Source organism: Nyctibius grandis, chromosome 10 (genome assembly GCF_013368605.1).
Source record: "Nyctibius grandis isolate bNycGra1 chromosome 10, bNycGra1.pri, whole genome shotgun sequence".
NCBI lineage: Eukaryota > Metazoa > Chordata > Aves > Nyctibiiformes > Nyctibiidae > Nyctibius > Nyctibius grandis.
The window spans coordinates 18234125-18258060 of record NC_090667.1 but is presented as its reverse complement, the minus strand read 5'-3'; the positions used below and the strand labels follow the sequence as shown (position 1 = coordinate 18258060).

Below are 23936 nucleotides of genomic sequence, written 5' to 3'. Positions count from 1 at the left end.
ATCCTTTTTTGACTGAAAAAGAGCACCAACGTTAGCATCTACCATCGAATAATTACATCAAATACTCGGATCAAACACTGGTGTGAAACTATAACAAATTTAGCTTAAATTTTTCACAGCTACTAATGCTGAAGTATTCCTCAACATCCACTCACTCCCTGACTAAATCTCAGGTTCAAGGCTTAACCAGAACCATGGTCTTACCTTCGCTTTGGTGCCCTAATGAAAAGCTCACAAAGGAGCCTGCCCTGTTCATCTTTGTAATCTCTGATGGTGTTGTAAAGTTCATGGCATACAGCAATCTAAAATGCAAGAACAATAAATTCAGGAAAAAGGAGAAAATTTTAGGAAGGTAACAAATCAAAGCCTGCTTAAAATGGGAAAGACAAGCTGCCAATCCACAGGGTGCTCTAAAGCATAAGTGTGAAGAAATTGGTGCATCTCATACATTAGTTCGATACCTGACAAGTACGCCAGGTATTGCAGAATTTTATTTTTTTAACATAGGGAGCTTGCTTTCAATGCTAATTCTAAGTGAAACACCCAAAATGTAAAATTAATTCAGTACGACTCTCTCCGAGTTATAGACATCTAGAACAACAACAGGGGTTCTTCTGCCCTGCAATTATTTAAAATGAGACTGCTAACTCCAAGGCATAACAGAGACGTCGTACACTTCAGCAATCACTGCCTGTGCTGTTCCCCACTTATCTCTCTCTGCATTTGCTATTCAGACACAGCTCTCAACTTCAGCATGTTATTATTTCAGCTCCTTCTCCAACATCCTTCCATCTGCTAAAATCATCAGCAAAAAAAAAAAAAAAAGCAGCAAAAGGAATGTGGGAAAGAAAAAGATGAAACTGGGGAGACAAGAACAAGCCAAAGCTGAACGAGATCCTAAACAAAGCTCAGCCACGGCAGCAACAGATTCAGGGCCAGTGTATATGTGCTACACATGATCATCCATTCTACAATCCAGCATGTCCCAGACAGGGATACAGTACCCCCAAGAAAAAAAGTTGTGCATAATAAGAAGGTACTAACAGGATCTACAGTTGGGAGATTGGAAAGTCTCCTCCTCTTTCTGCTTGGGCCTGGTATATTCATGGAGTGGTGGCTGTCATCAAAGTCTCCTCCGCTGACGCTGCTGGAAGGCGAGGTAGCTCTTCGCCTCTTGGAACCCATGGAATCCAACTTCTTCTATAATGAAGAGAAATGTTCTTAAACTCATGGCATTGCATCCAAACTCTCTGGTGAGAGCTAACTATAAAGCTAGCAATGCTTAGGATGAGTCACATATGTGTGTTACATACTACAGTTCAGTTAAGCCACATATCTGAACACCAGCTTTTTGAAAACTGGCAAGAGTAAAGGGAAATCAAACTGGTCCTACAGTTTTATAGTCACTGACGATAGCAATGTCAGAAAGCCTAGGGCTCACAGTGATGAAGATGAATTTAGCAGCTCTTACTAGGATGTGCTCTTAAACTATTTACATTTTGATACGTCATCCCATGCATGATAACTAAACGAGAACCGCTGTTTTAGAGGAAAAAGGTGTACAGAGATATCTGCTCAGTTCTGGTGTAAAAACACATAATTCCAGGTCAAATTAAAAAAAAAAACACCAACAAAAAACAACCAACCAAACAAACAAAAAACCCACGAAGAAAACAAATCACAAACGAAAATTCAAATGGCTACCAAATACCTTGTCTTAGTTTCAAGGCAAAAAAAAGGTCTGGACCATTCTGTGACCTTCCACTCCCACTTTATGTGTCGGATGAATGGCTCAATCATCAAGAAGCAAAAAAAGCCACCTTCTTTTTTGGCCATAGTTTTCCATTTACCAACACAAACAGTGACACATGAATAACCACCATTCAACAACTACGGTGATTCACAGAACAAGTTGTTGGCTCTTTCCCAACTTCCACTGACAGTATCAGAAAAATATTGTTATTTGTAGCTGTCTCAAAGGCTGAAGACACAAGAGATTCATCTATCCCAGCCATTTTCCAAACAAATCAAGGAATTTCTTCTAGGAAGCACTCAGTTAATTTACAAGGTATGGCAGCACAACATAACCGCATTAGAGCATTTAGGTTAAAGACAGAATTAATTTCAAGCACGCAAATGAGATGAATAAGGCAGGAATCATTCACAGTTAGGATAAAGAAAAGCAAAAGCTTAAGGCAGAGGAATGGAGAGAATGGTGCACATACAATCAATAATTTACCAGATTTACCAGAGTACAACCAGCACCTCGAAAAGCCAGTCTCCTCATAGTGTCTGATGGCCAAGTACAGATACTGGGAGAAGGTAACGCTCTAAGAGTAGCAAACCAGCAATGGTGTTAGTACAGTCAAAACTGGAAGACAAGAAAGAGGAAAGAGAGAGAGAAGGAAATTGAGAGTAGATAGATAATTGAAGAATGAAATTGAAGAATAAATTGAATAATTACAGTAACAGAGAAAAAAAGCAAGAAACAGAAGGTAACTTTTTTTAGCCTAGCAGAAACGCCACAAAGTAATTTTGTACACAGAATGCTAGACTCTTCTGTCATTTTTACAGTACAAACACATTTCTCTAATGTTCCTGAATACATATTACAGATCTCACAGCCACTTGCTAGAGAATGATTCATCAAGCAGAGCAGGGAGTAAACACAAGTGATATCTGACCCGAGAGTAAAAAACAGAAAGCACTAAAACTTACAGAATGCAAAGTAGCACAGTGATTATAACAGAAAATAATTTTTAAGGTCAAGAAACATTTAATAGACTCTCTAGTGATGATGCACCTCCCTCCGTCTTCAGAGTGGATTTTTCTCTTCATAAGCAAGCAATATTAAGTATCCAGCCATACAAGTTCACTAGAGAGATACCTGTTTCAATTCCTAAGCAGTCTCCAAGTCTGATTTTTTTCAGAAATTCCATGTGAAATGTATAGAACCATTTTATGGCAAAATGATTGCTTCTATTTAGTTCACATACCTACTGTCTTCAATGAAACCCCAGAGAGATTGTTTACCTGTTCGATATTCTGGACAGTTTCATAACACGCACATACAGAGAAACTGTGCTTTACTAGCAGGCAATTCATCTCAGGAACGGACAACCAGCCTGTCGCTTTTGGCACTGCCTTCAACTTTTATCTGAGAGCTACAGTGTCAAATGGCTAACATCAGGCACGTGCTGACGTGGAGGCGGCTAGAAAACACAAGTTCTTGGCTGTGAAAGAAAAATGGGAGGGACTGCAGGAATCAATAATTCTGGTTCAGCCAGGACACGAAAGTACACTCAGTCCAAACCCATCCTGAAATAAAGATTTGGGGATCCCTCCAACCAGCACCTGCCTGCAAACTGCATATAAGCTTCTCCATGTCCATTATCTGAGGCACACGCCCTGCGGCTCTCAGCCATATGCGGATGCTTGTGTACACTTGTACGATCAAGACACCTGGCCATTCTGTACACAGCCTCCAAAACCAATTTCCTCCTCTAATAACCAAGGAAGGTGCAAAACACGTAGCAGTCTGAACAACATCATGAATACTCAGTGAAAGAATGGCTTACAGAAAACTCCTACCAAATGTCAGGCTCCAAATGCAAACTTCTCTCCAGATCTCCATGTTCATCAACACAGATAATCCTACTGCGCACAGAAACACGTTCTGTTTTACTTAAGAATATGTCTCCTAGACTTTCTTCTGCAATGTACCTGCTAGCTCACAAATCTCTCAGGAGTCGCACCAAGAATCTCCACCGCTACAAACAAGCCGTCTCCTGCGCAACAGGAGCTTGAACGTTGTCTTAACAATTGCTCACACTGCCCATAAAAATGTCACATAACCACAGACATCTCTATAAGAAATGCTTTGCCCATTACCAATACACATGTATACTAATATATACACAACAGGTGGAAGACTGCCTCTCCTGAAAGCTGTACTAGACTGATCACCACAAGTATTACCCAGTCTAACCTCATTAAATGAACAGTTTTTACAGGCATTTGAGAATACATGCTTAAAACAAGCCAGTGAGGTTCTAGCACACATTACATTTTCTGCCTCCAAGCAGAAAAAAGCTAAAAGCCAACAGATACCACAGAAAGTGTTTTATCGTTATCAGGATCTCCCACGTGTCAACAGAAATACTCACTAAATCATGGCAAATTTAGCAAACGGAACAAGGGAGGGAAACACAGCCAGAATTTCCCCCGATTACAGATGACACTGAAACCAGCTACAACATAGGAAAAGGGGGACGGCAGCAACCAGACACTATAAAAGGACAAAGGTGGGGAAGAAGTGAGAGGCACAGCACATCGATCGTTTTATTAACACTGGGACAAGAAACAAAGAGACAAAACATATAATTTCCCCACATCGTCCCGCAGGCGGGCCCCCGCCTGCTCCCGGCTCGCACCCTGCCCGGGTTATGAGGTGTTATTGTTGGCAGGAGAAGAAGGAGACAAAGAAAAACATCTTTTCGGGCACCGGGCCAGCCTGCGCCCTCACGGCCTGACAGGACGATGTCCCCACCCGACCCGCGCTGCCGCCCACACCGGGCAGGACACGCTCCCGTCCCCCGGGCCTCGCTCCGGAGGCCCCGGGAGCCACCGCCGCCGGCCCTCGGCCCCCCGCCCGCCGCTGTCACCGCCGCGAGCTCGGCCCGGTGACGGAACCCGCGCTAAGAGCGGCACCACGGGGAGGGCGGAGGGAGACACCGGGGCCAGCGGGGTCGGGACGCCGGTAAGGGACAGCGACACCGAGGGGGCCGCGGCAGGGCGGCCCGCGCCCAGGGCCAGGGCCGCCGCGGGAGGCGGGGACGGGGGAGGTGACAGGAGGCGGCGGAGGGGCTCGGCGCCCCCGGGCCCGGCGCGGGGCCCGCCGTGGCGGAGCTGCTGCGCGGCCGGACGGCGCTGCCTCCCCGCGGCGGCCACACAAAGGGAGGCAGCGGCCTCCTGGCTTCGGCCCGCCGCCCTGCCTGCGCGACCCCGCCGCCACGCCGCTCACCCAGCCGGCTCCGCTCCGCCTCCGACAGCCGCGGCCGCACTCGCCCTCCGCCGCCCGCCCCGCCACCGCTGCTGCTGCTGCTGCCGCCGCCGCCGCCCGCCGCCGCCGCTCCGCACCGCCGAGCCCGCCGCTGCCGCAAAGCCCGCCCGGCCGCCAAACGCGCCGAGCCCGCGCGACACCTCCGGCGAGGAAGGACCGCTTCGCTTTACGGCAGCGCCCGCCGGCAGGAGGAGGAAGGAGCGCGGCCTTCCACGTGGGGCCGCGGCCGAGCGCGGCCCGGCGGCGCCATGAAGCGGCCTAGTGAGCGGCGGGAGCGGGGGCAGCGGTGGCCGCGGGTGGGGGCGGGCCTCGGGAAATATCGCCGGCGAGCGCTCTGAGGCGAGGGAATGGCGGGGGCGGGCGGCGGCCTGGGACGGGACGGGAGAATGGCGGCGGGCTGAGGGGGGGGGGGAGCGGCCGCACGTAGCCGAGCGAACGGCGGCGGCCCGGGGCTGGGGAATCGGGCACCGGGGCTTGGGGGATCGGCGGCGGCTGGCGGCGATGGGAGCTGGGCCGCTTCCCCGGGCGCCCGCGAGCGGCGGGGCTGTCCGCGGGGGCGGGCGGGCCGCGGGGTTGTCCCCGGACGGCGGGCGGGCCGCGGGGAGCCGGCGCTGACGGGCGCGGTGCCTTGCAGAGCTGAGGAAAGCCAGCAAGAGGCTGACCTGCCACAAGCGCTACAAGATCCAGAAGAAGGTGAGTCCCGGCGGGCTGCCGGCCCGGGGCGGTGCGGAGCCCTCGGGCTGCCCCTGCCGCACGGAGCGGGGGGAGGACGGGGCGCAAGGGGTGCCTGTTTCTAATTAAAGCTCCATGCTAATTAACTTAACGCTAAAAGCATTTTTTTATATATTATTACAGAAAATTGTTGTACGTGTACACGTACACAATAACAATGTTATGTTGAATGTAAAGGAATCCGGGCTGTAGTGAGGAATCTGCTTTCCAGTTGCCATTGGCCGAAGTATGATGTAGAAGGGAGCGTAGGCTTTTTACATAATTACATTTTGCATTATTTTGGGCTGGTACATTCAAGTGTAGCTTTACACTGAAACATTATGCAATCGAAACTCTTCAATCTAAAGTCGGAAATGTACCATTTTTTACTCTGTATCTGTAAATAGGAGGGATACATCCCTTTCTTTTTGCCTTAGACTGAGAAAATATTCTTGTTCCTATCTTCAGATCAGAGAACACCACCGAAAAGTCAGGAAGGAGGCCAAAAAACGTGGACGCAAAAAGCCCAAGAAAGATCCCGGTGTTCCCAGTGCTGCACCATTTAAGGAAAAGCTTCTACGGGAAGCGGAGCAGAGAAAGCAGAGGGTAAAATACAGTTTGTGGGAAAGAGCTGAGACCATTCCTATCTTCAAGGAAGCTTTGCGCGTATATATGTGCACATGTGCATGCCTAGAGGTGCAATCACAGTGGATTGTAAGTGGCCCTAGTAGCCACATACTTTGGAAAAATAATATATTTATTTCCAGCATGATACAGCATGTAACAAATTACCTTTTTTTTTTTAACCTTCATTTCATCACTGGGTATAAACATGCTGGAAGTGTAATTTCTAATGTAATCCAAATTGCCTGTGATACATAGATGTCCCATCAGGATGCTAAAAGTTAAGTCTTGGCATTATGTGATTATATAGAAAGTAAGGATCTGCAGTCTGGAGTAACATGACATGAGAGCAGCACCCTTATCAGTTGTCATGTTGTTGCTGCATGGCTGTTATTTTGGGGTCTAGCTAATGGATGGTTTTGAGGCAATTGAAGGCACCAGTATTCTTTTCAGGGCAGGACGCAAAAAAGAGTTCCCAGTGTCACTTGGACAGCCCTGACTTCTAAATAAGCTGTCTCGTGAATTTTGGTCAGAAATAAGTAAATGACGAGAAAGACCAGTCTTCCTTACGACCTTCAGATGTGTTTTATCTGGCTTGGGTTTTTGTTTGCAACCAGCTTGAAGAACTAAAACAAAAGCAGAAGCTCAACAGACAGAAAGAACATGAAAAGAGGAGGAAGCTTGAAGCTAAAAAGAATGCAGCCAAAATCAAGGAAAAAGCAGGGGGAAAGGTACGTGTCTGGTATGATTTTGATTCTTTGAAGCTTAGAGAAGCAATAAAAGTCATCCTGAAACTACATCTTCTTAAGCAGTATGTTACATGTTACATTTTCATGCTGCATATGCACGCAAGTGTAATACACTCATTCTGAATTAAATCATTCCCTTTCATTTTTGTTTGCATTCAGGAATCCTCCGGCAAATCTAATGCAAAGACTAACAAACTGCTGGATAAAAATTCTAAGAAATCATTTTGCAGGGAGCTCGAAAAGGTGAGACGCTTCAACTATTTTTTATAATTTGATGTCAGTCAGCAAGAGACCACTTGTTATTTTCATTTCTTGCATTACCATGCAGCTGCTAGAGAGTATAAAGGTTGCTTGTGATGATAAACTTCAACACTGAAAGTAAGGGATTTTTATGACAGAAACTGTGAGCTACTGAGACATCCAGCACTTTGAAGCATTAGACTTCTTGGTCCAATGTCAGTACAGAGCTCTTGTAGTAATGAAGTACTGGTGTCTAGAGGATTTTCTGCCTTTGGAGGAAAAAGATGAAGAAAAAGATGAAAATTGCTTCAGCTTTCTGGTTTGTAGTTCAGAAGAAAGGAGCTCACACAAGAACAGCCTTATGAAACCTCACCAATCCATTCTGTGAAATGCAACAGTAACTGTTGTAAGCCACAGCTATTCCAGAGTTGTCATCTGTCAAATGGTCTGCCGTGTCTTACTTGAGATCGTCTCCCTTTTTCTAACCTAGGTGATCGAGGCCTCAGATGTGATTCTAGAGGTTTTAGATGCAAGAGATCCAATGGGCTGCCGGTGTCCTCAACTGGAACAAGCTGTAACTTGCTCTGGAGACAAAAAGCTTGTCTTGGTTCTGAACAAAATTGGTAAGAACCATAGGTTTTCTTGAAGTGTTACTGGGTCACTGTGTGGTTCTGTGAGCTATGAAGAAGATTTTAAAGGAATCTGAGATTCCATTGAAGACGTAAGATCCAACTCTGAGCTCGCTGCCCTACTGAAGGAGTCATGTTTCCTCCACCTTTTAGTCTAGTTTCCTAAGAAAACCCCACAGACAGGTAAATGCACATTAGCCCCCTTCTTTTGCAGTAAATTCTGAGAGAATTGGCCAGTTTCAGCCAAATTTGACAGAAGTTAAAGATCTTACAATGTTTACCATTTTTGTAAATGTACGTGGGTAGGCAGAGGTCATGATGCTGGTCCCCAGTGAGGCAATAGTGAGTTAAATATCAGCAAATCAATGCAATAGTTGTATCTGAAGTTTGGCTTTGGGAACTGTTTTCTGTCTTCTGTTCCTGTATGAAAGAATGCACACAAAAGCAGGTGAAACCAGCTAAAAAGGCTGGGTTAGCAGCAGAAAAAAAAAAAAAGAAATACAAAGAGCAACAGCAAGAACAAAGTGACCTTTGTATTTGAGTAGCCTTTGCAGGGATGAGGGGATAATCCTTCACAGAACATCACTCCCTGTACCATACAAAGTCTCCTAGCGAGACCCCAGCATTAAAAACCTGATACAGGGGCCAAAAGTGTAATTCTGGTATGTTCTGCTTGAGGCAGAAAGTAAAGACTAAAACTTGCAAGACTGGGTGCCTTTGGGGAACATACCCAGTATTCCACTAGAGCTTTCAGCCAAACATTATTTGTTACAAGGAAACATACTAAGTGGACAGAGTACAGCCTGATTCCTGATTCCACATTAGATTTCCTCCACACAGTGATATTTAAGATTCACAGGAGTGAAAGGACTGTGCTCTTTTTTCCAGATTTAGTGCCAAAGGAGAACTTAGAGAAATGGTTGAATTATTTGAAGAAGGAGTTTCCAACAGTTGCTTTTAAATCAGCAACACTGATGAAGGACAGGACTATGGTAAGAGCCCTGCAAGCTGTCTCATGACTAAGTCGTATGTGTTCGCAATCACACAGGTTGAAACATGTTGAGAAACTGCTGGACTAGAGTAAAAGCAAGTCTTTTTGTTTTTTTTTTTTACTGTAAGAAGGACAGTAAGGGGAGGAGGATGAGGAATTATTCTTCTTCTACACAGGATGGTTGCACCAGTCACATCTGAATTGTTTTGTAGGTAAAGTGATGCAGGCTGTACTGCTGCATTCATGATGACTGTGGCCATCAATAAAGGTAGCACGTGACATTATTTCATGAAGAGTATAAAGGGGTTAGCTCCCTGTGTCCTAGTCTGAACTCTTTGAAGTACTCTTTTGAGGCGTACGTGTATTAATACATAATGCTTCACGCATCTTAACCCTGATAACGGCATAGTGAAATAGGCCCTCCTGCAAAATGGTGCAGAAACTGCAACACAGAGAGCAGGTTTTGAAATCCTTCAAAAAATTGAAGTCTCTTGAGTGAATTTGCAGATTTAAGGATTCTACCATCTGATCGTACATGGTTATTTTATGGTCACACAACAAATCTGCAACACAGCCTGACTGAAATCACAAGCTCTGTAAGTCAGCTCACATTTCTTTTTCTTAGTAGTTGATGGCTACCTTTTTTACTCTCACTTAACTGATTAGCCAATATCTTATTAAACTAACTCTTGTTTAGAAGAACACAGTAATATCATCTAATAGAGGAGCTGGAAACATTACAGTAGATAAATAAATCTAAGCACGCATACTTACCTTCATGAATAGCTCCTGACCATGGGGGGTTTTTTGCCTTCGAATCTTGTAGAGGGAACAGTTAACAAGAAGACGTGCACGTGTTGATTTATCAAGAACCACTGAACGCTTTGGAAGCAAATGTCTTTTGAAACTTCTTCAAGAGCATGTCAAGACTCAAAACAAAGCCATTCAGGTTGGAGTAGTAGGTAAGCATTTGGAGAGGCGTTCCCTTCTCCTCCCATAAAGCTTTGGTATCCTGTATTATAAATTGGGTAAAACAACTACCATATGATTTGCGAATGGACTTTCTAGTCATTGTTCTTACTTTTGGCTAAGACTCACTATTGTAGTACTTCAGTTGACAGTGATCTATATTGCATTTACATGCATGTAGTGTGTGTGATCTATGGAAGGCACGTTGTGTGAGGCCTTAGCTGATTAACCAGCTTAGGGGAACAAGAGAAGCAGGTTACATTCAGTGATGTCTTTCATGTCCCTTTTATTATCAGTGTGAGAAATGAGGATACAGACTTTGTCTTACTTCTGTAGTGAAGACTTCAGATCCAACTCTGATCTTGCACTGAAGATGTACTTTACCAAAGACACCTGGAAGAAGCAGTTTTGATCAGTGTTACATAGGCTGAATTTTCTTACTTAACTTACAAGGATTTATCTTGTTTTCTTCAGGTTTCCCTAATGTGGGAAAGAGCAGCATGATCAACAGTCTTAAAGGAGTTCGTGCTTGCAATGTTGGCCTAGCAAGAGGTGTTACCAAGTAAGCTGAGTCTGATAAAAGCTGTTCATTTCCTTGTTGTTGTGTTCTGATTACTCTTGAGTTTGTTGTTTGTGTACAATTTCCATTCATTAGGGGCAGAGTATGCCCCTGTGTGCAGTTTTAAACGCCCATTTCAATTTGCCAGGATGAAAGATACTGATGCAAGCTGTCACCAGGGAATACAGTGTATAAACTTTCTCTTTTTGTACATTTAGATATCTGTCCTATGCAAAGCATATGATGAGAAAGCACTGAAACTGACTCTGTATGAAGTGCATTCAGTCCAACACTGAGCTTTATGTTTTGCGTCCCTCACCATTACCAGTCCTTTGCTAGCTAATTTATCTGCTCACAGTGCATTTCTCTCTGAATAGGTCCATGCAAATCGTGCACATTGATAAACAGACAAAGATGTTAGACAGTCCAAGCATAATTGCAGATCCTTCCAACAATGCCCTGGCCCTGGCCCTGAGAAGTATCATCAACACTGAAGAATCAGGCTCAGCAGATGTGTTTGAAGGAGTAGATGCCATTCTAAATCACTGCAGTAAACAGCAGGTGAGCTCCATCTTTTTCCACATCTGTCACTGCATTTGACTTCCCTGTAGGTTTCTTAGGCCAATAACCAAAGTTTGTTTCCCTTAAGCTAGCTCTGGTAGCCTTTGCACTACTTTCCCCTAACCATAGAGTAGCAAACTTTGGGTATTCTATCCAACGCTAAGTTCCTTATAAATGGAAGGCAGAAACAGCGTGCCAGGATCCTGTCAGCCACAGTCTGTTTTCCCAGTAACTTTTCTGACTTTTAAAAAACCTCATCACAGTATCACAGAGTGAAAAAATGAAGATATTCTGACTGCTTCCTATTATCACAGTGAAGACCTCAGATCCAACTCTGATTTCACTCTAGTTTCAAGTAGATTAACCTAAGCCTAATTCCCACTCAGTTCTGTTGTAACTGTTTTTTCACACAAACCAGTGTGCTGTCTGTACACCCACTAGTACGGGTGAATGGCAGATGAATTTGCTGATGAAGTAGGCATTTTGCGTTGTAATGTTTACTCCCCGCATGCAAGAGAAAAATGGCTCTTCACGTACTTGTTCATCCTCATTGTAACCCAATTTGATTTGCTTTTTTATTCTTAGAACTAAAAGAGGGTATCTCTTTCTGAATGCACCATTTTCTTTCGCACTAGGTCGTGATGCACTATAGTATCCCAGATTTCAAGAACACTGAGGAGTTTTTAACTTTACTTGCTCAGAAAAGGGGTATGCTGAAAAAGGGAGGTGTTCCTGACATAGAGAATATAGCTAAAGTACTACTTTGTGACTGGACAGGGTATGTATGCTATGAATTTTGCTTTATGCTGCTCACCTTTTTTACATTGTTAATCCAGCACAGCAGAAGCTTTGAGTCCTGAGAAGAACTTAGAATGAGAGACTGGTGCTTTTTTTTTTTTTTCTCTTTCTTTCTCACATCTTTCTTTGGTAAAGAGAGCTGGACTGGCTAACAGATTTAGAGAATGCCATCCATGGATAATTTCCTAAAATAGCAAAGAATACACAGAAAGAGTCAAAGCATGTTGCATGTTACTCTGTAGCCAGTTTGCTGACTTCTGCTATAACTCCATTAGGGGAATTTGCCTTCCTCTCAAATACTGAGTCCACGTAGTCCTCTTCTACAGCCAGGAAAGGATATGGCAAATTTTCTGTGGAAATTTATAGTGGTTCCTATATTCTGAGGGTGGGAATAAATGTAACTCAGTAATTGAGTGTGACTATTTCCCTTGCTCAAGTGATTCAGCTGCTTTACAGCTCATGATTTACAAGCAGATGATCTGTGTTGAAAAAGTATTTTCCTCTCAGGAGTGGGTTATCCACTTAATACTGTTATTGAAAACTTCGGAGTCAAATTTACATAGCTATTTAACTGCTGTTAAACATGATAATAAATGAGTAGTTAGGTTGAGGAGTTTGAGAAGTTTGTGCTCTAGGTTTTATTTTTAAATACAGTGATTTAACTATGTTATCTTTGGCTGGTTTTTAATGCTGATATTTTATTTCCCAGAGCCAAAATAAGCTACCACTCACAACCTCCAGAATCTCAGAGACTGCCACCATATCTTACAGAAGACAAAATAGCTGAAATGCATGAGTGCTTTAAGTTAAAGATCCTAGAAGAAGAAAACAACAACACTGTTCAAGGTAGGACTGTTACTGTAATGCACCGCTACCATTAAGAGTGGCAGTAGTAGTTTTAATGGGAGATGTTGATTGGAAGTCCTCCTGGGCTTTATAGGATAGTTTACCAATACGCAGTGAATACGAACCTTTTAAGAAAGAAATGGATTCTGATGCAACAGAACAGTGCATCTGTGCGCTGTCTTAACACAAATTGCCCCTGCTAATTCTTATTTGCTTATTTGACCTAACCCTCCTAAATAGGAAATAGGGGAAAAGAATGTCGAAGAGAACATAGACACTAACTAATTAGCCAACAAAATACATTTTAATCAGTACAATCTATACTCCAATCCAAGTCTTTCAGCTCCCAGCAGTCTTCTGTAGATGCCTCAGAGAAAGCTATTCTCAGAGAATTGTCCTTTGTTCTACCTGCTTATGTGGGAGTTAGCGTGGAAGGGAGGGGCAGGACAGTCTTTTTTTCTAGACCTGAAATGGCTGTCCTCTCAAGGGGTAGGCAGTACATCTGGTGCTGTCTAAGAGTGACTTAACAGACACTTCCTATGTTTTTCCCAGCTTTAAAATACCCCAGTCCAGCAAGCAGTATTGTTTTCCAGTCAGCTGGTATGACAGATGGGATAATAGAGGAAAATAAAGTGATAGAGGAGGCATCAGAGTGGGAAAACATGGAAACAAGCCAGGAGGGGGAAGAAGAAGAGGAGGATTTCACAGAAAGTGATGATGATCAAGATGATGTGGCAGAAGAAGAAAAGGATGTCAAAGAGGTAAATCAGAGTTTCATTAGGCTTCTACCTGTTTAGATCCTTACACCAATACCCAGTCAGGATCCTGCTATAAACAGAATGTGTAGGCACCTTAGGGCCACCAAGAGCAATCAAAAAGTCTTTCTCCTGGAGATAAGGGCCAGGCTTTTTGCTTAATTAAGGAAACAACATTGTTCTAAGTCAGTTCTAAGGCTGTGTGTTCCTGACCAACTACACAAGGGGACATCCGCACTGGCATCAGTCTGTTAGGTTTCATTTGCATGGGAGATTTCATTAGTGATATCTGAATAAACACGTCTGACCTCTCTGACTTGTAGGAAAGCAAAGCTGATGTCACCAGGAAAGCAAAGCTTGGAAACGGACAAACAAGTCCTACAAATTCAGAAAAGCAGATGGCAGGTCTGTATTAAAAACCCTGGCTTGAAGGATCGTCTCTAGTCCTCTATCACTTGCATTGGTTTCACTAACACGATTTTCTTTTCAGAAAGCGAACATTCCAATTCACTATCAATCAGCTTGGATAACACAGCAGATGAAGATGATGCCTACGATTTTAATACAGACTATGTGTAATGAATTACATGTGAGGACACCAGCTGGAGACTTACTACTGGCTTTCAGAACAGTCATGAAGTCTTATGTTGGGGCAGAAGTTGGGAGGAATGCCGCATACTAGAGCTGCTGCAAAGATTCACAATTATTACTGTGTCAAATAATATATATAATACTGCATCTCCCTTGATCGTTCCAGATGTTATACAAGTCTTGGAAACTGACTGTATTCGGCTTTAAGTCCTAAACTTTATTTCCTTTATTCAGAAAAAAAAAAGCCTATTTTAAAATAATTCATAATAGACTAAGTGAATCTGTTCACTTTGCCTTATAAAAAGATGTTTCAAAAGGATAAACTCTTTTTCTTTGAAAAACAATGGTAAATGTTTAATTCTAGTCATGTTCAAGCAATTAAAGTTCAAGGTAAATTTTATAAAGGGAGGATGAAAACTTGTTTTCCCTAGAGGATTACAGAGACCGTACCACTAGGACTCACTTAAGTCATGCAAGTTTTGAGCGAACTTTTGCAAAACTTGTAGAACTTCCATCTGTAAAGGTTGGCTAGAAAATGCTCCTTATTTCAGCTAGACATAAGGTCTTTTATCTAAGCACTGCTTTATATGTTCAGAAGCTTACTGGGAAAGGTAACCGAGATTATGATATTAGTAATCTGTCCTCACTGGGGAACAAGCTGCTTGTTCCTACAGTGCTCTTGAACAAAATACATATTTCCTGATGACGCCTATTATACGTGGCAACAACTGGTCACTGCAAAGCAAAACGTTGCCCTGTTACTGCACTCAGCCTATGGCAGAACTGGGGTAGCAAGAGAATTACCAAGAGGCCCTGCAGCTGCTCAATGAATTAAGCATTTAGAATAAATGCCTGACACCAAGCACCTTCCTCCTATGTGCCTGTTTTCTTCCTGTTAACTTAAGGTCTGCTTTATGTGCTCTTTAATAGAGAATTGTACTTTCCCGAAATGTACGTTGAGGCACAGTCCTAGGCAGCTTAAAAAAGTACCAAGTGGAGACACAGACACATGCAGTTTATTTAAGCCTGCTAAAACACAGCCTGGTTGTCAGAATTAAGTTGGTGTCTGTCAGCTGATCTAGTACAATCTTTCAAAGTTTGGTAACTGAACTTATTTCATTACTCCTAACCGTTTCAAGAACAAGAATGGTTCTTGTTCATGAAAACCCAGAAACAGAAACAATAGGTAACAGCACAGATCAGCATCTATGACAGAAACAGAACCATAGGCCGTGACTGCAATGAGTCAAGCAGCGGGAAATCCTTTTAAATTACAAAGCCGTACTAAAAACATACACACGTGAACGAGCCCTTCAGCTCTCTGCTGCCCTGTATCTCGGACCATGCAACACTAAGGCCCTCACTGCATTAACACAAAGACTTTTGTCTAAACAGCTTATACTGAAGACTATTCACGAGCAGTATTATCGAATAAAAATGACAACTGTATTAAATGGAATAGTTGGCACAACAGCTGCTGGGTTATCAGCTAATAACCACTCAACGCTACAACTATAAAAAAAAACAACTTACCTGTAGAACAGGGGATGGGCAGCCAGCTGCAAAAGGGCACAGGAAGCTCACTTGAGTTAAAGGGCCAGACTGAGATAGGCACAGTGGGAAAAACGTCTACAGCAGGGCCGTGCTCACTTGAAAGAATGATGAGGAACTTAACAATAACAAAATTAATCTGTAATTCATACAACCCGATCCCCAAAATAAACATTTTGCATAATTTTAGAATGAGATCACCTTTGCAAACACGAGATCAATTGACTTTAGTTTCAATCGCTTGCTACTGTATTTAAGTACAACAGAAACACACTTCCTATATTTGATCAAGGCTAGAATCAGATTGCCATTTACCTGAGGTTTGAGTCAACATGTTAAAATTAGCTTTTATTTTTGAACAAAGTTTTCTTCACCACTTTACAAAAAGTTTTAGTGTTCACTGGCAGTTAAAACCACTTTGCATAGTGAAATACTACTTGAGAAATTCATCTTTCAAGAAAACAAGATTCAATTTTGCAGAATTCTGCAAGAAAGCCTTACACAGAAATGGTTGGGAGCAGACTTCATGCAAGAAAGGGTTATTGATGAAACTATTTCACAGGATAAGAAAACAAAAACACAGAACAAAACCCAAGCAGCTCTTAATTACAGTACATTGCTGTGCAAGATTTGCACGGTGCAAGCACCAGCTGAAGTTGTATCTTGTTCTTAGAAACTGTTTCTTTCTGTAGCTGACAAAATGATCCTCTGGTAGTAAAGCGCAGAAGAATGCACAACAGACAGGAATTAACAGAAGTGCTGGTTTGTGCAGATCCTCCCTTCTTTCTGTAGTGCTGCTGGAGTAGCATGTTCTGTCACACAAGTGAAGTGAGTCTCCTTTAGACCTGTGCCTTTCAGAACTGCACCTGAATAAGTGCATCACCTCGTTCTCCAGAAGACAAGGACTGCTCTGTAATACAAGTTGGCTAAAAAAAGTTCTGCTTGGCTCCAGAAGTTTCCTGAGAAAATGCCATCAGTTATTAAAATTGACTCTACTTCGCTTCATAGGCTTCTGAATGTCTGCGGATCAGGCTGAACTTGCCTGTAGGGTCAGGGACATACCACTTCTCCCAGACTTCAGTGTATGAAGCTGTTCTTCCCCATGGTTTGAAATGTCCATTCCAATGGAGCAGCTTGGCAGCTTTCACAAACTGAGGAGAGTACCTTTTTCCAGCGCTAGACCCTTTTATTGAAAAAGAACCATTAGTGCCTGAAATAAAGGCAGCAGAAACACCAACATGCAATATTTTTAACTTCAAAACAAAGGATTTTAACAAACGAAATCTTGTCATTTATGGAGAAAGGAGGCAGAAATCAGGGCAAAGCGAAAAACATAATCAGGTGCAACTGAATGCCACTTTGATCTGTCTCAGTATCTACTTTAATGTACTGCCTCAACGTCCAAGTTCTTTAAAACCCCCTTAATACCCAGATGTATTCAGCAGCCTCTGTATTGTTCACTGGAAACAAAACCTAAAAAAAGCTCTCCCAGCATTGGGGTTTCACCAGTAGCAGAACAGATATGAGCGTCTGTTCCTCTCAACAGCCTTGGAGGAAACACCTCGGATCACTTCAGATACAATATATATGTGGAAAAGAAAAGGAAAATTATAAGTAATTTGAGATAAGTCAATTCAAGAACTATCCCCCTAGCAGTTCAAAACAGAACATGAAGGATCAGGCCCACAAGCCCCAAGATGGTATCACAAAGCAGTGTTTCTTAAAGAACAAGGTATAAAATAGGGGAAGAAAGATCCACTTGCTGCATCATCAACTACATGTCCATCTACAGACCTGGTAAAACACACTGGGGGAGCAGTGTCAGAAATGTTTCATACATACCGAGATGCCGGACATTCCACATGGGATCAATACTGGAATGTTGCTTGTAAAATACAATTAGCAGTGGAGGTGTTGTGATGCTGCCAGCCAGACTCTTACTGTAAAGTTCCTCTCTGGAAGAGAAAATGAAAAGAAGTTGGGAAAGGATGCTTGGGTGGCCCTAAATCAGTTGATTCACTCGCAGCTGCATGACAAGAATCCACAGATGCATACACAGCCCTTCATTTAACAGTTAAATGCCATCACCGTAACCCAACCCCTGACCCACTGTCACCCTCAGCTTGGGGGTACTTACGCTACATTAAGTGCCATCCACTTCTCCAATTGCTGAGTGATGTTCTGTAACTTCCATTCTGTCAAATTGGCAACAAAAACTCCTGGATTGAAAGAGCAGGTGTTGGCTTTCATGGCAAGCTTTCGGATGGTTTCTTTTTTGTAATCTAGAAACCCAATGTAATTATACTGGGAAAAAAGGGAGCAGAAATTAGCTTAAAATACAGTCAAATTACTATTTAAAGAAAAATTTTGCACAACTCCCAACAGAAAAGCATAATTTGAAGTTGTTAAAGCAAATAACCCTTCCTTTAAAACAAGAGAAAGAAGCTTAAGAGGTCTAACATTTTAAAAATATGATTATATAAATGACATATTTTAAGGAAGGCTGCATGGTCTTAATAATACCATATTATTAATACGGTGCCACTTCCAGAAAAAGTACTGTTTATATACTCACAAATGAAAAATTCTCCCTCTGATGTTCTAAGACCTCCTGCTGTTCCACACAGGGAAGTGCTCTCATTGTAAAGCACAGCAAAAATTCAAAGTGCTTTTACTGTGTGTGAACAGAAACTGCAGGTGTCATTAGTAACACAAACATCAGAGTAAATTGATTTGGGTAGGGCCAGTCACACCTTTAGGTTCACTGCATTTGGAAATCAACCTGCAAGAACATGAAAACCAAGTGCCTGTTTCCAAAGCCTGGGATCTATTGTATTGTTATCACTGAATCAGAATAAAACTAACCTGATTGCCTGCTCCACGGACAGCAACTTTATTAGTGGTTGAGTCACAATCCTCTGAAAATGCAGCTGCATGTCCAGGTTTCAACGGAGTGTTGTAAAGTTCAAGAATATCATCTGAAAAATTGAGGTAAGCACAGGAAAATTAAAAGCAATCCTGATTAAGCGCTGAGTGACTTTTTGTTCAGTCTATTTCTACAGCAGATAAAACCACTCACTTTAATCCAACTCATATTTACAAAGTTTTTACATTTTTCATTGCAGGGTTTGGTTACTGTAAGAGATGGCATACTGACCTCAGCATAAGGCCAGTGGCAAAAAGCTAAGAAAAAGTCCCATACCTTGCACTATTATATCATCATCCACATAGATGGCCTTCTCTGCATGAGGTACCAAACTGGGCAAGTAGAATCTTGCAAAGGTTAACTGTGAAAACAAGAAAGCAAGAGAAATGAACAATTAAATGAAAAATTTCCAAGTAAATGTGAAATTGACTGATACTCCTGAAACTTATCTATAGCACTAATGTCCGAGACAATTTTCTATCATAGGAGTAAAACAGGTGGCAATATCCTAGAAGTTATTTAAAATGAACAGGTTCCATCAGTTCCTGGTTTACAATTAATTTGTGCATTGATTAACTTTAAAACAGGACTATATTAGAATTTCTTACTTCTCCGCATATATCTGTAGTATCTCTGAGGTGCTGGCATGCTTGACATGCAAGCTGCTGTGTTTCACTGTACCCAGCAGCAAAAAATGATACTAGGCATGCATATGTAGATATTCAAATCCATCTCTCACTATCTGGAAATTTATTCTTACTGAAATTTAGGAATTTGATTATAAAAGGTTGTTTCTGTGCTAACAGATTTGGTTTTCATCTCTAGTTGTGTTCAAAAACCAGTATCAAAATATATTGTTACTAACTAATAATTGCAAAAAGTAATCAACAGCATCCTCACTGGTTTTAAGGTGTCTGCCTTTTGAGGATCCACCTGTACTTTCCCTTCTAAGACACGAGGGTCAAAATCCAAAATTCGGTATCTCAAATTTTTCAGAGCAGTGTTACTCAGCCACAGCCTGCAAACAGGAGAAAGGCACAGATCTTGTTAAATGAGACAAAAATCAAATTAAAACCAAAAGATCCGATTGACAGTGACACAGATCTTATTCTGGCCACTCACTTCCCTATCCAACAATCATATATATAGAATATAATCTATGGCTGATGTTGGTGGTGTCCTGCATGACTGCAGGGATATGCTCACTATCAGCATGCCGCACAGCTGTGACACATGCAAGGTATGAGGTTGCTTCTTATTTTATTAGAAATATATGGTCCTGTTATCACAGGTCCTTCACAAAAAATATCGGTGTGAATGGATGTGGGTAAAAAATAAAAGTATCAAAGAACAATCTAGAAAAATGGAGAAACTTCATTCCCAGCATTTGACTTGCTTAGATGAAATGTAGGAAGTAACTTTTACAACCCCTCCACCAACAAACTCCAACTCCACTGCTTGGATACAATCCCACTAGAAAAGATGGCTCTTTTCCATCCCTGAAACATTACCAGAAGGAATTAATGTAGGAGTCTCCACAGCAGCCTTGTCAAAAACCTGTAATGAGCAGCAGCAGATAGGACTGCAAACAATTTAGAGGAGTGCAGTTCCAGGGAAAGTCAGCTCTTCCTCTTCTCAGAGATACTTAAGTTTTACAGTATTGTGGGAATCTAATGAAAAGACCATTACCTCAAGTGATCCACAGTATCATTCAAAGTAACAATATGGAAAACCACATTGGATCTGGTGTGACGGTAAATACTGTTCATGGCTGCAATTGCACCCCCGAGCCTCTCATCTGATGCTGCAATGACCACACAAATCTCCTTATCATTCCTTTCATCTGCCAGCCTCTGGGGAACTGCAGGTATGAAATCTATAGGCTGAAGTCCTAACGGATTTGAATCTGTGGAGTACAAATGGCACCACATACTTGTTTTATGCAAATAAAACACAGACATTATTATCATGCTAAAATTCCCAACACCTTCAATTATTCTACTATGCAGGCACTTGGATATCTCAGTTAAGGCATGGATTACAGCGTGTCAGTATCAAACACTTAAAATATAGCACCTCCTCTTGAGAATCCGAGATGTTAATGAATAGGAAAGCATCACACTTTCAAATAAGCTACATACATTTAACTGTGCATATTCACAGGCAGCACAAAAAAGTACTAGAATGAGGCTTAAGCTACAGTAGGCCGCACTTAACCTTTGGTCCCCTCTGCTATGTCTATCACCTCACTGACTTCCCCCTCCCATTTACCCTAAACACCTTCTAGGCTTCTCCACATCACCCTTCCCTCTTTTTCTTCTACTTTCTTTTCCTCTTCGGTAGGAAGCAATGAAGAAAACAGAAATTCTAAATTAAAGTCACTGTTGCGAATTTTTTCCCGCCAAAGATCAAAGCATTAAGTACGGCCCACGTTTATTCCAGGCATCACAGATCACACTACAGTATCTAAACTGAAACCACCAGAATTCATACCCATAGTGTGCAGACAGGAAACAGGGAGATCAGCGTTGCAATCTATTACTAGACAGCATCACCTGTAAAAGCTGGCAAATTACCCACTACGTGCACTTGTTATAACAATGCTCGTACCTTTTAGATGATCTAGACTATCACATATTAGATAATTTTAGGTAATTTGAGGAACATAGCAAAGGGGGACTTGGCAGTTTGCAATAGTCTGCTCTTCACAAAGCTGGGCTTCTGCTTGCCTTTTTCTGACAACAGAGCTCAACAGCTTTGACTTCAACTGATTCCTGGTTAAGGCCTGTCAGGCTCCTATTCAGCTGCTGTTGGGAAGCACCTGTACAACTGCTACCCAGGAGCAACAGCTCCCACGAGCGGCAAACTGGGACTTGGCAGTTAATGGGGACATTGTGAGGCTCTGTGGGACCATGTGCAGTTCTTAAAAGTGGACTCCCAAAAACGAAAAGGCTTTGCTAAGCAAACCGAATCATATCTTAATGACTTTTAAAGCCAGAAGGAACCCTTACTGCTATCTTGCCTGCCTTCCTGACCAAGAAAAGTCACAGGACAGCAAGAACAGACAAGCTCACAAAGCTGAAGTTTTTTGGGCATGAGAACAGGAAAATATCTACTCATAAGAGAGTACAAAAACTGTATCTTGTTATGCAAATGATTGATCATTATTATACACATTATTTCAGCAATATAGTGGTTTCTGTCTGGCCAGAGCATGTGCTTTCCCACCAATCTTAAAAAAAAAAAAAAAATAAAACCCAACATACCTGACAATTCCCGTTTCAGGAAGTCACTGAGGCCTAGGAAGTTATGATGAAGAACTAGCAAAAATATGACAACAGCCACTATAAGGATGGAAACGTTCACTGAAAATTGAAAAGAAAAAAGTTAATCAATATAACCAGAGAAAGACTGGGAAACTCAGAGAAGTACAAAAGAGATTTTTTTTAAAAATAGACACACACATATACACATACCTTTCCTTAAAGTCATTTTTCTCTTGTTGTTTTATTTATTAGCATAAACTTCCTGCAAACCTGCAAGACAAAAAATACAGCAGTCACTTCCTACTTCCAGTGCATGCCTACACAAGGCATAGCATACTATCAGCAGGTGACAGGTATCTCAGTAAGTACGGAGCTACAATGACATATCTAAAGAAGAACTCAGAGATGAAAAGGGAGACAGAGAGATCTTGCCACTTATTTCACTGACAGAAAAAAACAAGCCAACAAACCCAGACTCCTTCTGCCCATCAAAAGTGATCTGGAAAGAATGTGGAAGATTATGTATGGTTTTTTTTTACCATTGAAGCAACTTATTTAGCTATCTGAACTGGAAGCATCCCAGCAATAAGGCAAATGATTATACGCTTCTTACCATACTTACTTAACTTCAAGTTTTTGGCAGGACACGGTGTTCATAAGATTTTAACAAATAGCTTTCTACACTTTCAAAACCACTAAATACTTTACATAAAATATAGCAGAATATCAGCTGAAGTATCATCACACAAAAAAGATCACAAAAGTGTAAAAGAAGGTATCACCACCATGTCATTGAAGGGGATAAAAACACACTCTCAAAGCAATGATGCAATTTTGGTCTGCAATTCAAACACACATATTCATTATTTAACGGTTCCTGCGATTGTGAAATCAGAACAAGAACTACTCATCCCGGAGTGCGAAGCAGCTCTCGAGTAACGCACAGAAAGCACTCGCACCATAACAGCGTGCAAGATTCAAGAAACAGACACAGTTCTATATTAAAACACCTGCAAAACTTCCAAATTCCGATACCACGAGCTGTGTTGTGACTGTTACACGTGTCAGCCACAACCACCTTCTTCCTGCTGTTGCATTTCTCTTGAGTATCAAGCACAACACCTAAACGCCGTGTGCCATGTCTACAGCGCTGCTGAAGTCGGCCAGGACACGTGGCCGCAGTTTATAGGGGCACAACGTCCCTCGTTAAAACGAAGCACGTCGCGATGCTGCTCAGTGCCCGCGGCAGCGGCGCTGGGGGTGCCCGCGCGGCTGTACCGCTTCTGCCCTTCAGCGACGCTGCAGCAGCCCCTGCCAAAAGCATTTACGGGCTGACTTTTCCATAAGTTATTGTCAGGGCGAACAGAAACCCACACTGAAATCCTCACACACCCGCTCACCGCCCTATGACGCGGGTCACACACAGCGAGTCGGGCACACGACCGCTCCCCGCCCCGTTTCATTGCATCCCCCCCCGCGAGCTGCGTGGCCCGGCAGCACAAACCGCGCTGCCCCGGCCGCCGCCTCGTCGGGGCTCCCGCGCAGCTCCTCCTCCGCGGGAGGCACAGCCCAGGCGGGGACCCCAGGAGCCCCGCTCCGAGGCCGGCAGGGCCTGGCCCAGCTCTCCCCGACCGAGACACCCCTCCCCGCCGTTCCCCTCACCGTCCGCCCGCGCCGCCGCCAACTGCCACCTCGGCAGCGCGCGCCGCCCCCACGCACCAGCAGCGCAACGGGCCGCAGGTGTCCGCCGCGATGCCTGATGGCCGCGAGGAGGGAAGGCCACGCCCGCCCAGCTGCACTAGCGGGGCTGCGAAAGCTCCCGAAGACTTAGTGAGCAGAGCTCGAGCCTTGGGCGGGAAGGGCCGCCCGCAGGCTGCCAAGGCAGCGTCGATTCCGGACAGGCGACCCCGCTGCGCCTCCCACCTGCCGGCTGAAGGCCCCTCGGTCAGGGGTCCTGAGGCTCGAAGCCGCCGTTGCCAGGGAGACAGCGCCCCGCACCGGCTGTTACCGATGGCAGCGCGGAGCGACGGCGGCGCAGGGGAGGCTGAGGCTCAGGCCCGGGCCCGGGGCAGAGCGCCGGCGGCTGCGGCAGCAGGCTCCTACCCTCC

At 43.3% G+C, this 23936-nt stretch overlaps 3 protein-coding genes and 2 non-coding genes across 23 annotated transcripts in view; 3 read left to right on the top strand and 2 right to left on the bottom strand.

Annotated features, from left to right (window-relative positions):
• PBRM1 (polybromo 1) overlaps positions 1 to 5087 on the bottom strand; it is a 67389-nt gene extending 62302 nt beyond the window's left edge. For 8 of the 17 annotated variants that reach the window (XR_011048851.1, XR_011048850.1, XM_068409033.1 and 5 more), the window contains exons 1-4: positions 5024 to 5087; positions 2240 to 2371; positions 1045 to 1200; positions 205 to 302 (exon numbers count right to left, since the gene is read on the bottom strand). Coding sequence is in view for 15 of the 17 variants with exons in the window: in XM_068409033.1 (XP_068265134.1) it covers positions 205 to 302; positions 1045 to 1200; positions 2240 to 2287 (302 nt within the window). In the remaining 2 variants the exon portion in view is untranslated. The remainder of the gene's footprint in view (positions 1 to 204; positions 303 to 1044; positions 1201 to 2239; positions 2372 to 5023) is intronic. The other 9 variants (XM_068409034.1, XM_068409042.1, XM_068409045.1 and 6 more) reach the window with 4 other exon arrangements.
• A 126-nt stretch (positions 5088 to 5213) lies between these two features.
• On the top strand, positions 5214 to 14947 carry GNL3 (G protein nucleolar 3). Its single transcript, XM_068408413.1, has 15 exons — positions 5214 to 5323; positions 5697 to 5755; positions 6242 to 6379; positions 7015 to 7128; positions 7306 to 7389; positions 7877 to 8009; positions 8904 to 9007; positions 9833 to 9968; positions 10450 to 10537; positions 10912 to 11095; positions 11731 to 11873; positions 12603 to 12739; positions 13292 to 13500; positions 13818 to 13899; positions 13985 to 14947. Exons 1-15 carry the CDS (start codon positions 5311 to 5313, stop codon positions 14071 to 14073), a joined length of 1713 nt encoding a protein of 570 aa, XP_068264514.1. The 5' UTR covers positions 5214 to 5310; the 3' UTR covers positions 14074 to 14947.
• LOC137668313 (small nucleolar RNA SNORD19) lies at positions 8062 to 8134 on the top strand. The gene has a single exon (XR_011048918.1). It is a non-coding gene; the product is annotated as a small nucleolar RNA SNORD19 (small nucleolar RNA).
• On the top strand, positions 10763 to 10840 carry LOC137668314 (small nucleolar RNA SNORD69). Its single transcript, XR_011048919.1, has one exon. It is a non-coding gene; the product is annotated as a small nucleolar RNA SNORD69 (small nucleolar RNA).
• Positions 14948 to 15083: 136 nt separating the features above from the next.
• GLT8D1 (glycosyltransferase 8 domain containing 1) lies at positions 15084 to 23926 on the bottom strand. 3 transcript variants are annotated; one of them, XM_068408416.1, is made up of 10 exons: positions 23491 to 23926; positions 22039 to 22098; positions 21829 to 21927; positions 20252 to 20468; positions 19463 to 19580; positions 18839 to 18923; positions 18502 to 18614; positions 17774 to 17940; positions 17479 to 17591; positions 15084 to 16819 (listed from the first exon to the last, which is right to left on the bottom strand). In XM_068408416.1, exons 2-10 carry the CDS (start codon positions 22052 to 22054, stop codon positions 16629 to 16631), a joined length of 1119 nt encoding a protein of 372 aa, XP_068264517.1. In that variant the 5' UTR covers positions 22055 to 22098; positions 23491 to 23926; the 3' UTR covers positions 15084 to 16628. The 3 variants fall into 3 exon arrangements, with proteins under 3 accessions (XP_068264517.1, XP_068264518.1, XP_068264515.1); XM_068408417.1 differs by having other exon boundaries at positions 23548 to 23926; XM_068408414.1 differs by having other exon boundaries at positions 23752 to 23926.
• Between the last annotated feature and the right edge of the window lie 10 nt (positions 23927 to 23936).